The 16,117-nt window shown below is 42.4% G+C and overlaps 1 protein-coding gene across 1 annotated transcript; it reads right to left on the bottom strand.

Moving 5' to 3' along the window:
* Positions 1-5,025: 5,025 nt before the first annotated feature.
* On the bottom strand, positions 5,026-5,985 carry LOC118797729 (odorant receptor 131-2-like). The gene has a single exon (XM_036557000.1). It carries the CDS (start codon positions 5,983-5,985, stop codon positions 5,026-5,028), a length of 960 nt encoding a protein of 319 aa, XP_036412893.1.
* Positions 5,986-16,117: the final 10,132 nt, after the last annotated feature.

Raw genomic sequence — 16,117 nt, 5'->3', positions numbered from 1 at the left:
AACAGCGCTCCAGATCAAGTGCTCAGCGACTGCGCAGGCAGCTGGCTCATGTACTGATGGATATCTTTAACATGTCAAGAGTCAAACTTCAAGATGACAACCATCTGACCAGTGCTGAAGAAGACTGTGGTGCCCAAACTCAATGACTACCTCCCTGTAGCACTGACGTCCATTACCATTGTTTCAAGCAGTTCATCTCATGTCACACTCCTCACCACACAAGATCCAATGCAGTTTGTGGACCACCAAAACAGAGCCACAGAAGATGCAGTCTCATATGCCCTTCACCTAAACTTGACAAAGTGAGCTATATTGTCATTCCTTCTCATCACAGATGTGTTGAAACAGGAACAGAATATTTTTGTTATTTTTGTAAGTAGTTATTTCGTGCCAACAAAACTAGACTTCACAAGTTCTAACTAAATTTCAGTGTTATAGTGCATTGTATTAGGCTTGGTGACCTGTTTCTGAGCATCCATTTTTGCCTGCATACCTTTTAAGACCTTGAGCAATGTACATGAAAATTACTGCCTCAGCTAGTTTAGAATAAAGACCTGCAGTCACATCGGCCCTACTGGAACTAGACTAAAGTATGCTGATTTACCAGCAATGTTATGATGCTATGATATGATCCAAATAAAATTACTTATGGAGTTAAGCTCCATAAGCTGTTATCTGTCTTCATAAACTGTCACATTTATTTCACAGCTATGTTGTATGCTAGCCTATTATATCACAGCTATGTTGTCTTTTAGCCTAGTATGTGTATTGCATACCTGTACATCTTAAGAAGTCAAAGTTACTCTGGGTAGTGTAGCGTCTCATAGTGTAGCATTTCCACATTGTCTCTCAGAAAACCCTTCCAAAACAAGGTCCAGACTTTTGTGTCTTCATGCTAGTTATGATCATGAATGTACTGTGCACCCATATACTTATACTAGTATTATCCAGAATACGTGACTAATTAGTGAAAACTGAAAGCAGATTGACTTCTGACCAGACATAAGCCAATAGAGGCTATAGCCATACATTGTACACTGAGGTCCTCATCATTACAGCCTGGTCCAGGGCAGGTTTTAAGTTATACCAGATATGTTTCTTTACATTCATGAGTATCTCAGCAAAGGTCTGAGTATACTTTCCAAAAGGCCATTATTCCATGGACACCTCCTTGTTTCTGCATGCATTGTCCGTTTTGTTAGCTCCACTCACCATATAGGTGCACTTTGTAGTTCTACAACTAAAAACTGTAGTCTATGTGTTTTTCTGAATACTTCGCAAGCCCCCTTTACCATGTCCTTCTTTGATCAGGACCCCTAAAAGACCACCACAGCGCGCATTTTATTTGGGTGGTGGATTATTCTCAGCACTGCAGTCACACTGATGAAGCTGTGGCGTGTTACTGTGTGTTGTGCTGGTTTGAGCTGAGAATAGTCCACCAACCGAAAATATCCAGCCAGCACTGTGGGCAGCATCCTGTGACCACTGATGAAGGAATAGTGGATGACTAACAAACTGTGTAACAACAGATGAGTTATTGTCTCTAAATTTACATTTATAAGGTGGACCAACAAGTTAGGTGCATCGAATAGAGTGGAAAGTGAGTGGACACAGTGGCCATGTCAGTGTCACTGCAGTCCTGATAATGATTGACCACCCAAATAATACCTGCTTTGCCGTGGTCCTGTAGGGGTCCTGACTTATAAAAAACCAGGGTGAAAGGGGGCTAACAAATTAAGCAGAGAAACAGATGGACTACAAAGTGCACTTTTACATTGTAAGTGGACCCATTAAAATGGACAAAGAGTATAGATACAGGGCCAGTGTACTTAATGTAGTGGCCGGTAGGGGTATAAGCTGCAGTAGTGGTCTTGGCTGTAGTTCATGAGCATTCTTTGCCACTGTTTCATTGTAACTTGAGGCCAAAGTCAGCCTGTTGGGCTGTGAGTCTGCTATCACTAATACATGTATCAACGTTGTTAAAGTTTCCTTTGAGAATTGAAATGTATTCATAATTGTCAGTACCAAAGCAGGCCAGCAGGTTTTAGTCTATTCACATAAAATATCCAAACTGCTTATGTAACTTTAGTAGGATTTTGTTTTTCTTTGGCTGTCATGTTCTCTGTCATATATTGCTCCGCATGACCTCTAAAATCACCTCAAATAGTTTATTGTCTTTATAAATCTTTCATGAATCTAGTTGCACATGGACATTCAAGTATGTTGCATTATGTATTACCAACTTGCTCTACCATCCTCATCCAGTTTAAAGTCTGTAGAGTATTGCTCTTTATGTTAATCCAATCACAATGATAAATGTACATTTATTGAAACATATTTACTGACCATACTGTACAACAGCCATAACTGCTTACAACTGCACATCACTTTCACAAAAGTAACCCAGATTCCCGTTCACATTTCTATGGCTGACTTTGGCAGGTCCTGTGCTTGTCCCTGATTCTGGTTCAGTCTCTATCCCTGACTCGAATGCATTCCAGTTCAGTTTACAACTTAACTTCTCAATTCAGTTTCAGATTTAGCTCCACTCACTACTGCAGAATCAGTTCTTGGTTCAGCTTCCTGCATATTTGCCCATTTGGATTTGGCTCTCTGCTTTTGCAGCTGATTTGGTGCAGCTCCCTGAAAGCACACTGAAAACTAACAATAAAATGATACATTTCTAACAATCTTTTGTTTGAATTTGTGTTGTGATGAAGCTGTCAAGACCACTGCATGATGTTTTAAGTGAGGGAAATCTTTTAATCCATAAAACAGTGGGCCTAAACTACATGGTGCAAAAATAAAGATACATTTTGAACATGTTAAATTTAAACATTACTTTAGAAAACGCCACAATTATTCTGATATAAATGAAAATGATCATGAAGAGAAAAAGGAGCTGCAAGATTGTAGTATATGTTTGTGTCTGGCACTCTTAGCGTTATCTGTGTCGACAGAGCATCAGAACTGACCACAGTGATACGTTACTAAAGTGAATAGTAGAACTGTGGAGCCGATACCCCATATTATAAGGAATCCAAAGACTCTGATCCTGCTGATAGAGATGTCAGCATGTCTTAAATGCAAGCATATACCAAAATATTGCTCCAACCATATTGATAAACTATATAGTAGCAATATGCTACAGGTAATTATTCCACATCGACTGTGCCGTGGTCAATACCATGAAAGGATGGTCTCTAATTGGTTATAAATTGTCTGTGCAAACAAAATGTAATGAGTGCTCTTATTTTTAGGTAGGTGAAAGCCATCAGACAGTTTGCACAGAGAAAAATCTCCACTAGAATGCACCAACATAACCTTCTGCTTTAAAACAAAAAAAAAATCAACAGGTTATTGTTTAAGCTACTGTTATGCACCGCTGTATATTTAGTGGCTGTTGTATGTGTGAGTATCTCTCTTTCTCTCTCTCTCTCCCTTTTTCCAGCCACTGCAGCTCTAGAAGAGTGAGTTCCTGTCTGAATCCTGCTCCTCTGCTAAGCGTTCGCTCAGTGGTGCAGTTGTCCTGGCATCCAGTGTCTCATCCATATTACATCACGACTTTTGTGCACCACGTCCCAGGGATGTATATTGAATATGGTCTCATCAGTTATAGAGTAGGTAGTCATTTATTTTGGAAGTGGGTTTTTATGTCTGTTTTGTGGTTAGTTAGAGAGTTTAGGTAAGCGGACTATTTTTTTTTCTTCATTTGGTTAAGTTAGTTTGTGAAATAGAGCTACCTTAGGGTTTTGTTTAGTATTTTCAGCATTGGCCAACCTGGTCAGTGCTGTTGTTTGTACAGAGTTTGTACAATTTACTTGCACTTATTTAACCCATCTTTGCCCATTATTAGCTGTATTATATACAAAGTAATCCACCACTCAGTCATTCTATTATGGCCCAACCCTAGAATGTGTCATAACAATATATAGTATAATAGATGTAAAAGATGTATAATAGGTGAGGAAATCCACGCCACACTGAAGAAACATAAATTCTAAAAACAAAGAACAGTTACACTTGGCCTGTTTCTTTATGATACGTAATTTATGCTGCTCTTAAAGAATCTTGGTGACATGTTAAGAGGTGAAATCTGCAGTATTCGAGCTTGCTTACAGGAAAAGAACAGCAGCAATTTTGGGGTTGGTAAAATTAATATTTTATAGTGATCCATGAAAAAAGTAAATGTAACAAATTCAGAATCTGAATAAAATGTTTTAGGTATACTTTTCTAAAGCACTGAACATGGAGTTTAACAGCGAAAGTAAGTGTTTGTAATCTAATCAAAATATAGTTTCTGTTTGAGACTAATTTTAAATTTAAATTTAATTGTAATTTTGTTTGATTTTTACTTAATAGCAACCTTAAGGAGCCTTTATCACTAGAGACCAACAAATTACTGCACATTACATACATTCAGGTGTTAAACTATACATCAAGCTGAACATTTTCTTATTTTTCTTCTCTCTGTTTTTTTCTTCTTCTTTTGAATTTTGTACACGATTTTGTGAAAATTGATCATAGTTGCACGTGGTGACCAAGAAAAACAGTCATCTATGATCCTCCACATGACAAATTTATTTTAAAGGAACTCACAAAATACACTCTTGGAACAAAATGCTTTTAGTAAACTTAAACTGTCATTAAATCTATATGCTGGACAGTTACATATACATTATTTTCAATCCAAATAGTCATAATAGTTAAAATCAACTAGCTGGGTGGGTCTCATTTTTGTTTTAAATGCACACACTAGACTGCAAGTTAAAGAAAAAAGGTTTAACTTGAAGTCTAGTAAATTAATTCAGAGTCCCATTTCTTTAACCTGTGCAGGGTCCGAGAACAACTTAAAATAAACAGAAGGAAAAAACACTTGATGTTTGAGGCAAGTGATCAGTTTATCCTTTTTCTGATTCACATATACTGATTCAATAATTCTCATAAATTAGTTATAAAGCACAGTGAATAAACTGTGATACTGAGCTCTTGATAAAAGCTGTTATATTTTTTGTTAGCCTGGTCTTATTTTCCATTCACTGAATAATGCTGAGAAAAGGCTGTCAAACCACACATAGCATTATGTCTTAAAGCAAGGAAAAACTTTTCATCTCTGAGACCATAAATCAATGGACTAAGACAACGTGGTGCAATAACAAACACGATTAAATTTGAATATCTTATATTATTAAACGTTATGATGTCGATGTTCCAAAATGCCATTTCTATATATGGGATTGAAAACTGAACTATACACAGAAACAGCTGAAAGGCATGAAGTATCACAGTTCTGAGACTCTTGCTGGTTGATTTCTTATTCTCAGAGGAGGCGGCTCTGGCTGCAATCATTATCTTGATATAAGTGAAGACAATGATGAAGATCATAAATAAGAAAATGAGCTGCAAAATTGTACCACGTGTGTGTGCCTGCCACTCTTCTTTGAACATTAATTCTGCATTACACACAGTATAGGAGAACAGAGCACCAGGAGGAACCACAGATAAATATGCTATGAAAGTGATCAGTGGAACTATGGAGCTCATACCCCATATAATCAGAAACCCAAAGAATCTGTTTCTGCTGGTGGAGATGTCAGCATGTCTTAAAGGCATGCATATAGCAACATAGCGCTCCAGACACATTGCCACAAGAGTCAGTGGAGTACAAACTGTAAAAATAGTCCCAACTGACAGCACAATCATGCAAGGAATCATGTGCATGTGGTACTGGTAAGCATTCCCAACCATCAGCATATCAGATAAAACCAAGAGTGTAGAGTCAACAAATAGGGTTTGTGCAAACAAAATGTAGCGAGTGTCCTCCCTGAACACCTCCTTTTTCAGAAAGGTGAATATCATCAGACAGTTTACACAGAGGAAAATCCCCACCAGAACCTGCACCAACGTCAGCTTCAGAAATAAAGAACTTGACGATTCTGTTAAAAGATTATTGCTTGAGCTACTGTTAACAACAAAACTCTGCATTTTTGGAAAAAAGTATTAAGATTATACAAGTCAACCACTGTAGAACAAAAACTGTAAAAAATAAAATCACACAACAGATGCAGGGAGCACAAGGCTTAGTATCACATTCATCATGTATTTATTGTCTTTGTAAAAACGTAGTTCTAAGGGATAGAGGTGGAGCCTGTGGTAGTTCATTTTGGATAGTGACAATTTTAATTTTAATAATTAAGTGTTGATTCACATTTAAATGATGTTCTTTTTGTGTCTTTTCTTTCTCACAACATTTTAAATATTATTTTTTATTTTTATAATTTTTTTTATCTACACAAGTGAATACATCTAAAAAGTAGCATGAATCGTATAGTCATAATCCTGCTTCCACGTCAGTCATGAGTTTAAAAAAAAAGGTAATATCTAATAGTTAATCTATTTTTGATTAATTTTAATGAATTACATTGCCAAGATTTTCTTTTGACTTGCCATGGTTAAAGTCACAATGATGTTTGAGTCGTGTTTTTTGGACAGAATTACTTGCAAACAGTCTATGTTATGTTCTTGTCACTTCAAAGTATTTATAGCTATATAATGTTAACTAGTTATCTGAGAGTAATCTACTTACACTAAAGCTTTAGTTAATGTTCCAATCATCTGTGTCTACTAAACTGATTATCTTGTCCTACAGGTTACACTGTTTATATTTGTCTGTAAATGCTGCTTGGCCAGTTGACATCCTCCCTTTACAAATTCATTCTTTTGTGGCAGGTGGTGGAGCAAGCTTTACAGAATGTTGGCAAAAATCCTCATGAGGAATTATGGCACATTTTAGAGTCAGTATATAACACAAAGTTTTCAGTTTATATTGATTTTTGCATTACAGTTCTCCCTTAGGTTAAGTGAGATTTGTGCCACTATCCCTGTCCAACCCTGCACCATTTGCAAAACAACTCATTTATGGGTGGAACCTGAATAAACCTTTTTTTTACTAGTGTTGCTTGGTGTAATCATGATCATATACATCTACCCTTTTGAATTCTAACTATTCTACCTTTTAAATTTAATTGTTTTAAATTATTATCATTTTGTTGTTTAATATAGAGTAAAACAACAATTATTTCTGTTGCAGTTTTACTTGTTTTAATCATTGTCAAATATTCTGGAGCAATATTTAATTAATTAGCTCCATCTTCCATTATGGACACATCGTACTAAAATTTCTACATTTTTTTGAGGAAGGCCTGAGTAACAACCATGGCTTAATCTTTTCTGTGAGTCTGGAACAGCTCCTCCAGCCATGGCAACTCAAGGTAAGACAGTGAGAGAGAAACAAAAAGAAGAAATAAAAGGACTCTCTTGTCTACCTTGAGATCTTCAGAGCAGCAGCCTTTAAAAAGATGGCATAATTTCCCACAATGGCTGCCCGATTTTTGTCCCACTGTGAAGGACACTATCTGTCCCACCGGCCTAGACATAGACAGTTGGCCTCATTGGATGGAGAGGTAGGACAGGCGACAAATGCAAGGATGGCATAGGAGCTTTTCAGGTATCCTCCAATTGAGAGGCAATACAGCAGCACGTAAAGTGGACTGGAGAAACAGCAATCATACATGCAACACTAATCCTAACCTCTGGAGTCTCTTCTCCCCATTTGACCAGCCCTGGGACTCAGTCCACTCCTATAGTTGCATGCTGTTTGCTGGCTGACAGAGCTGGCTCTTTAGAATCCAACGAAAGTGGACCAGTGGATCCTCTGTAGGGGTGTGGGTTGCCTTTTTTACTACGCCTCAGCAAGATTTTTTAAAAAACAATATTTGGCCAAATAAAAAGACTAAAGTTTTAAATAGTCACACACATTGGCAATCAGGGAATGCTTCCAAATCCTGCCCAGATCCACATTCCCTACCAATGTGGCAATGAGCCTATGGCACTCTAACTATGGACCCAAGTGGGAACTCACACAGAGCATGAAGGAATGACAGAACTTTAAAAACTCCTCCAACTTGCTATGTGACTTCAAATGGCTTGTGCTACTTGTCAAGCAATTGGAGCTTGATGTGCTGAGTAAAAAGTTCCAGTGTAAGCTGAGTGCACCTATTCTTTCAGAAATAGGGCAATTCTGAGATTTTTCTATGGACTTTAAGTTCCCTGTTATACTCACTACATCATGGGACAATCAGCCATACAACAATACAACAATTGGACATTCAGATGACAGACGCAAAAACAAAACAAAAAGGAAGGGAGAACATGGCGGGAGAGAGAATAGACGGCATGGTGAATGAGTGAGTGTGGGCAGTTTCTCCCTTGGATCTATTTTCTCTGCTTTTTTTGTTCACTGTTTGCAGTTGTGCGCACGACTTTTGCTGTTGGTGACTTTTTTTCAACGGACACTAAACAGAGTTGGACAAAGAAGCAACCACGGACTTAGACAGTTATTAATGCCTACAAGGTGGTGAGCAACCTGGCTTGGAACTTGAGACCGCCATGTCTCCGCGCATTTATTACTCGCCAAACTCTCTCTCCCATACATACTTCACACTTGTGGAACTGTTTATGACAAATACGGGATTGCTGAATCCCGATATTGACGTTGTTGCCAATATGCGAACTGTATATATTTTATGGGTTTATGTACATGTGTATATACATTACTAGCTTTGCACTGACTTTTTGGGTGTTTGGAGGAGGAAATGCACTTGCAAATACAACAATAAATGCTGCAGTTGCCGTGGTAAAGGGTTGTATGCGTGGTGAGCTCAATTGAGAGTGATATATTACGCCACCCCGACCTTAAAAGGTGTTTGTAAAAGCATTCCCTGTGGAACCCCCTATAAGCTAAGCTATCTGTATCACAGTTCCATTTATTAAACGGTGAAATACCCCGGGGTGCATATCAAACATGTTTATGATTTCTTGTTATTTTCTCTGAGTTTGGTTGTTTTGTGAGGCTGGTCTCATACAGCACTTGGGGTAACACTTTGTTTAGCTCATACTAGGCTATCATACGTTGCTAGTTTTGTTCCTAGCTTTATTTACATTAGCTTTATCTAATACATCAGTAACATCTACACTTGTAATTTACACATAATCTCAATCATATACACGTACATATCTTCATAGTTTGGTACACCTAGGATATCCAAGGCCCTCCTTTTCACAAAATGGAGGTGGCTGAAGAGCAAAACAGACCCCCTCAGCATGTAACACAGAGGCAGCCAAGTGGGGATATCACTGAGGTTTCTAGCCTGCTTGAACAATTATATTTGGATAATCTGAAACCATCTGTTTCCCAACATGAAGATGACAATGTTAGCAATGAACTTGGCTTGTTGGGAGAGAGACTTCACAAACTCGCTGAGAGAGTAGAAGCATTAGAAGGACAACTTAAAGATGTGGTTGATTCCTCCCTCAGTAGGGAAGAAGGGCTAAGAGAAATGATCGACAAACTGTCCATCAACATGAAGGAGTATATAGATGAAAGTTTTAGCTATCTTGCCCACACAATTGTTGACTGTCCCCATCGTTGTGATCGTGTGTGGGAGGAAAAATTAAGAGAAACCTCACGCAGAAGCTCTTGGAAGCTTTTAAAGCCCCTCGCAACATCCACACCTGCTGTGAAATCATTTCCCAGTGAAGCCAGCTCTATGAGTCCACTGTCTGTACCACCTTTCGTATGGATTTTCCAAAGTTTGGTGAATCCACAAGCTCATCGGATATCACTCAACTTCACTGAGCAGTGTGAGAACTTCCTGAGTCTTTGGCCGCTGAGTGATCAGGAGCTGCTGGGAAACACTCAATGCTGTATTACAGGGTCCAGCTTTTTGGAAGCTTTTCTGTCAGAAGATTATACTGCAGAAATCAAGGAGCAGCTCCATGCCATGGTGCAAGCCCCAAACCAGCGGCTAAGAGATTTTGCTTGTGACCACAGGGCACTTTGCTTGAAGTGGCGCCCAGGAATGCCAGAGGAGGAGATTGAGGATTCTCAATGCCTGTAATCTTCAGCTGGCTGGATTAAGGGATATAGTATCAACAGTTGATCAGCTTGTCAAGACTGGATCAATGATAGAAAAGGATTGGGCTTCTTCAAAAGGCTACGGGAGCAGAGTGCAAAACGTCAGCTCAGGAGAACACCAAGTCAAGAAACCACCAAAAAAGGGTGGGGAAAAGCATTTTGGTGACGCCGATCTTGCTACAGTGCAGGCAGTGCCCTCTCTTCTCATTGTCTCCATACAGATCCGTGGAGCAAATGGTAATGCTGTGTTGGACACTGGCAGTACATACACACTTATGCAGGAAAGCTTGTGGAAACAAAATGCCAGAAAAAATGAAGATTTGTTGTGCTGTGAAAATCAGGCATGTATCTTATGGCAGATGGGCAAGAGAGCAAAGCAGTGGGCAAATTTCCTCTAGTTCTCAAGCTCTATGATGTGTCCTACAAACTTGATGTGTATGTCCTGAAAGATGACAGCCTGTACATGCCGCTCTTGCTTGGTCTAGACTTTCTAATCAGCAGCAAAATGTCCCTTCAGCCACACCTGGGCAAATATGCCATGCCGAATGGGAAATCCCATCCGCTCCTTGCAAAATCTAGAACAGCGCTGACATAGGGGGTAGAATTAACTTTTATATGGCCACGGAGAGGACAGAACCACAAGCTAACATTTTTATCAACTCTCAACCAGACATGGTACAACCATTGCTGCAGAAGTGGCCGACAGTCTGGACTGACAGGTTGGGATCCACTTTGGTGGGAAAACACAGTATTGTAACCACAGGTGAGGTTCCTGTGAGGAGAAGAGCCTACCGAACGTCCATCAAAAAGCAAAGAACACAAAGAACCCTCTTCCTCCTCCTGCGCTGCTCCTGTGGTTTTAGTCCCAAAGCCGGATGGTTCATTCCGCTTTTGTGTGGACCACCGTGGTCTAAATTCCAAGACATTTCATGATGCCTACCCTATGCCCCTGGTGCATGAGATCCTAGAGTCAGTGCAGGATGCTGCCTACTTTAGCACACTGGATTTGCAGAGTGGCTACTGGCAGGTGGCTATGGATGAAGAGAGTAAGGTGAAGACAGCAGTCATCACCCCACAAGGGTTATACCATATTAAAGATATGCCCTTTGGCCTCAAGAATGCTGGCGCCACATTCCAGAGGTTGATGGAACAAGTGTTGGGAGAGCTGAAAGGGAAAATATGTTTTGTCTACATCTATGACATTATTGTATTCTCACAGACTCCGGATCAACACCTCCAACACTTGGATGCGGTCTTCAGCAAATTACATCAGGCCCGACTAACTCTCAACATAAAAAAACAACATTGGATCTCAACATTGGATTGGGGGATGTCCTTACCCCGAAATTTAAGGGCGAGGAGAAGGTCATCGTGTATGCTTCTTGGGCACTGCGAGGAGCGGAGCTGAGATATTCCACCACCAAGAAAAAATGCTTGGCCGTAGTGTCGGCGGTAGAAAAGTGGCGGCATTGTCTGGAGGGCTCTGTGTTTGACATCTTCACAGATCATAGCGCCCTTACTTGGGCATTCAACTCCCCCAAGACTGTGTGTCTAGACTCACTTGGTGGACTCCAAGCTTTTGACTTCAGAGTGCGTTACAGGAGAGGCTGTTGCAACATTGTGCCAGAGGCACTATCAAGAGCTCCGTCAACTCTAGAAGGAAACATCTGTGTAGCAGTGGCTAAAACCTATTGGTGCAATTTACCAACCTCGCTGCAAGACATTGGAGTTGCTCAGAAAAGCAGTCAGATCTGTGAGCAAGTAAAAGAATCATGTCAGAATACCAAGATGGGACGAGTGCACTATCAAGAACAGCAAGGGGTTTTATACCGTGGTGTGCCTTCCAGATTTGGAGGTTTCAATTGCCAGTTAGTGGTCCCTGAGGAAATGATGGGGCAGTTTCTACAGTACTTCCATAGTAGCCCTTTTGGGCGTCACCTTGGCCGAATGGAAACCCTCAGGAAGATTCTGGAGGTGGCTTGGTGGCCAAGTATAAGAGGAGATGTCTGGAAGTATGTAAAAGAGTGTGTGACCTGCCAACAGTACAAGAGCCCGAGGAACACTATGCTGATGGTTGTAGTGGATTATTATTCCAAATGGAGTACACCACACACGGCTGCATACAACACTTTACATAATCACATGGCTCTATTAAGAGAGGTTAAAAGTCACGTGGGTGTGGCCAAGTCCAAACAAGCCAGATATTATAATTTCTGCCGCAGATGTGTACAGTTTGCGGTTGGGGATCTGTGTTGGACAAAGGAGTAACCACGGACTCGGAGAGCTATTAAAGCAGACAAGGTGGTGAGCAACCTGGCTTGGAACTTGAGACCGCCGTGTCTCCGTGTGTTTATTACTCGCCATACTCTCTCTCCCTTGCATACTTTGTGCTCGTGGAACTGTTTATGACAAATACTGTAAGGGTTGGCTCCAGGGCTAGGCCACCGCCGGCCACCAGGGGAGTCAACGACCCAAATGAGCCACACCTGCTCAGGGGGCTTTATAAGAGCTGAGAAGAAGACACACTTTGCTGAGTCTTTGTTTCAGCGTTCTGGCAAACAGACCGGCCAGTAATCTCGGGTAGAAGCTCTAGAGAATTTCTATCGAGCTTCTTTTATCCTTGTCACTACTCGATTCTATCCCCTTTTCTCGAGTTGTGTCTTTCTTCCTTTAAAAAAAACAAACAAACAAACAAACAAAAAAAAAACTAAAGAACTAAATCTAAAGCTAGAGAAGGGACAAGTTTGCCCCTTTCTCCTTTTCATTCTCCTTTGTGCATTCTTTTCTTTTGGGAAAGTTATCATTTCCTCAGTGTTTGAGAGAGCCAGTCTTTCCCCTGGAATCCTTTGTTTTGTTCCCGCCTAAGCCTTAGCAGGTGGGCTTTCATACGGCCTTTTGTTTTTCACCCGTTTCTGGCATTCCCTTTTAAGGTGAACCCTCCCTGCACCACATGACACGGCCTCCATAGTGCAGTGGTAGAGCGCTGGTTTATTAATGCGGCGGCGTGGGTTTGCGCCCCGGCATCCGCGGTTATATATATTATTTTAATAATACCTTCCAATCGCATAGAAGCTCAGCGTTTGGGTCCTGCCTGCCAAAACCCTGTGGTGGCTCACCCGGTTGGCCTCTGAAATACCACCCAGATGGCCTGGGTTCTAACCCCACCTCTGGCAAGCTGCCACATTACAGAAAGACTCAGCCAAAACTATGGACCCAGCTGAGCTCCCTGACCTGGATCAGGTTAAAATTGCCCTGGTTAACCAAGGGGCTGTGATTAGAAGGCATGAGCAGGCTTTGCAGCAAATACTAACTCAGCTGCAGAGCCTCACTGCAACTCTACAGCAGGCTGCCCCTCTAGTGGTGGTTCCTGAGGCTTCTCCAGCTCCTGCTCCCCAGGTTGCTGAGGAAGCTGCTGCACGTTCTGAGCCCCACCTACCGCCACCAGAGCATTACTCTGGGGATCCTGGAGGATGTCGGGGTTTCCTCCTTCAGTGTTCCCTGGCTTTCGAGCAGCAGCCCTCCAGATTCCCCTCAGAAAGGGCTAAAGTAGCCTATATAATCTCCCTCCTTTTGAGTAGGGCCCTTGCTTGGGCCACTCCTGTGTGGGAGAATCAAACTGATTTATGCGCCTCCTCTGAGCAGTTTATAGCGGCTCTGCGCCATACATTCCACCACCCAGTTTCCGGAGGTGAGGCTAGCTCCCGCCTCCTACGCATACGTCAGGGAAAGCGGCCATTAGCCGATTATTCCATAGAGTTCTGCACCCTGGCTGCAGAGAGTGGCTGGAACTCAGAAGCGCTCATGGCCGCTTTTCAGCAAGGCTTGAGTGACGAGCTCAAGGATGAGCTGGCACCGCGTGACTCCCCCTCCACTCTCGATGACCTGATAGAGCTAGCACTAAAGCTGGACAACAGGCTTCGGGAGCGCCGTAGAGATTGGGAATCGGGGGGAGCACCATCGGCTCGCAGACTCCTACCCTCCTCTGTGGCTAACTCCGCTCCAGCGGAGCACTCTTAGGAGGCTCAGCCCATGCAGTTAGGGCCGATGCCTCTATTGCGGCCACACAGGTCATCTGCGCCCTGCATGCCCTGAGTTAATGGGAAACAGCCACGTTCGTCACGGGCAGGGGGGGCCCCTGACGGACCTATCCATATGCCCCAGAGCCACTGGAGTGCTCCTCAATGTCACCATCTCATGGGGGAACAACAAAGAGGAACGCCTCCAGGCCTTTGTGGACTCAGGGGCCGCAGGGAAATTTATTGACGCTGGGCTAGCCAAAGCCCTTGGGCTGCCCCTGGTCTCATTGGACAAGCCCCTTCCTGTGTCTGCCATCGATGGCCGGTCCCTTGAGTCAGGGGCAGTCTCCCAGCAGACTAAACTACTCTGCCTGCGCATAGGACAGCACTGTGAGAAAGTGTCCTTATACCTCATCAGTGCCCCCAGTGTGCAGTTGGTGCTGGGCTTTCCCTGGCTCCAGCGTCATAATCCCTGTCTGGACTGGCTGAACCGCTCCATCCGTTTCTGGGGTCCCCTCTGCCAGAACACCTGCTTGCAGAACCCCAGGCCTAGTGGCACGGCTTCCCTGTCTCCCAGTCCAGAAACCCCTGACCTCTCTCGAGTCCCCCCTGAGTACTGGGACCCTCCAGGAGGTCTTCAGTAAGAAAAAAGCCCAGTTCCTGCCTCTCCATCGGCCTTACGATATTGCCATTGATTTACTGCCTGGCACTAGTCCCCCTCAGGGCCAGCTATTTTCTCTGTCCGCCCCCGAACGTAAGGCCATGGAGGTCTACATCCAAGAGTCCTTGGCCACAGGCGTCATTAGGCCATCCACCTCCCTGGCTGGGGCAGGATTCTTCTTTGTGGGAAAGAAGGATGGGGGCCTGCGCCCCTGCATCGACTATAGAGGGCTCAACAAGATCACGGTCAAGGACCGCTACCCTCTGCCTCTGATGTCATCTGCCTTTGAGGCACACATCCTGATGAACATTACAAATACGGGATTGCTGAATCCCAAAATTGACGTTGTAGCCAACGTGCAAAGTGTGTATATACATCACTAGCTTTGAACTGACTTTTTGGGTGTTTGGGGGAGGAAACGCACTTGTAAATACAACAATAAATGCTGCAGCTGCCGTGGTAAAGGGTTGTATGCATGGTGAGCACAATTGAGGGTGATATATTACACCGCACTGACCTTAAAAGGTGTTTGTAAAAGCATTCTCTGTGGAACCCCTATAAGCTAAGCTATCTGTATCACGGTTCCATTTATTAAACGGTGAAATGACCCGGGGTGCTTGTTACAAACTGACATCTAAAACCATTTTTGAGGTTTTGGTGTAAACCTTAATTAATGGCAGTAAGCACAATGGGGACTTTTGGAACTATTCTAAATGCCCAGCCATGTGATTATTGTAAGCTGCATGAAAAAAACACTTCCCTGCAGCTCTTTGGCACCAGCAACTGGGTATTACCTGATTTTGAGTGCCTGGTGTCACTTATACAACCTCTCTTTAGTAAGTGAAAAATACAGATGTGACACTGTGACCCCCAGCTGCTAATCATCTATTGATTATTCTGACCTGTCAAATTTGTGAATTTGCTAAAGCAACAGTTATGGCAGAAAATCCTGAAGTATGGCATGGTATGGCAAAGGGGTGTTCAGTATTCTCTCTTTCGAAGTCTGTAATTTGGAGTTTTGCTCCAATTGGTCCATAGGATTAGTGGATGCCTCAAGCTTGTTTTTTATGACCCATGTTGAGGATTCCATGTTGTGGCTTTCCCACTCCACAGCTGGACATGCCCCAAAATGCCTGCAATCCGGCACACTCTTACCAGAGAGTGAGAGGGAGACAACAGGAGGATTTTGAAAGAGAGAAGGGGCTCTTGCCTCCAGATTCATTGTGAAATTAACTTAAAATACCTTAACTACAGAGCTCACCTTCAACCTTCTTTTTTACAAATCAATAGTAGCATTTAGTGTACTACTTACAAATGTGCCCCCCACTACAAACTCCCGATAAGTTTGTGTAAAGCTGTGAGATCAATTATATAAAAAGTTTAGTCTATAATACATTGGCAAAGAGTGAATAAGGGGACTCGGCAATCCCGTGAATAATGACACTGTGACAATGAGCCTATGGC

Source organism: Colossoma macropomum, unplaced genomic scaffold (genome assembly GCF_904425465.1).
Source record: "Colossoma macropomum unplaced genomic scaffold, Colossoma_macropomum, whole genome shotgun sequence".
Lineage (NCBI taxonomy): Eukaryota > Metazoa > Chordata > Actinopteri > Characiformes > Serrasalmidae > Colossoma > Colossoma macropomum.
This window is presented reverse-complemented; position numbering and strand designations above follow the sequence as displayed.

Coding starts and splice junctions, on each gene's coding strand:
- LOC118797729 (XM_036557000.1), bottom strand. CDS start 5,985: ATGCAGAGTTTTGTTGTTAACAGTAGCTCAAGCAATAATCTTTTAACA.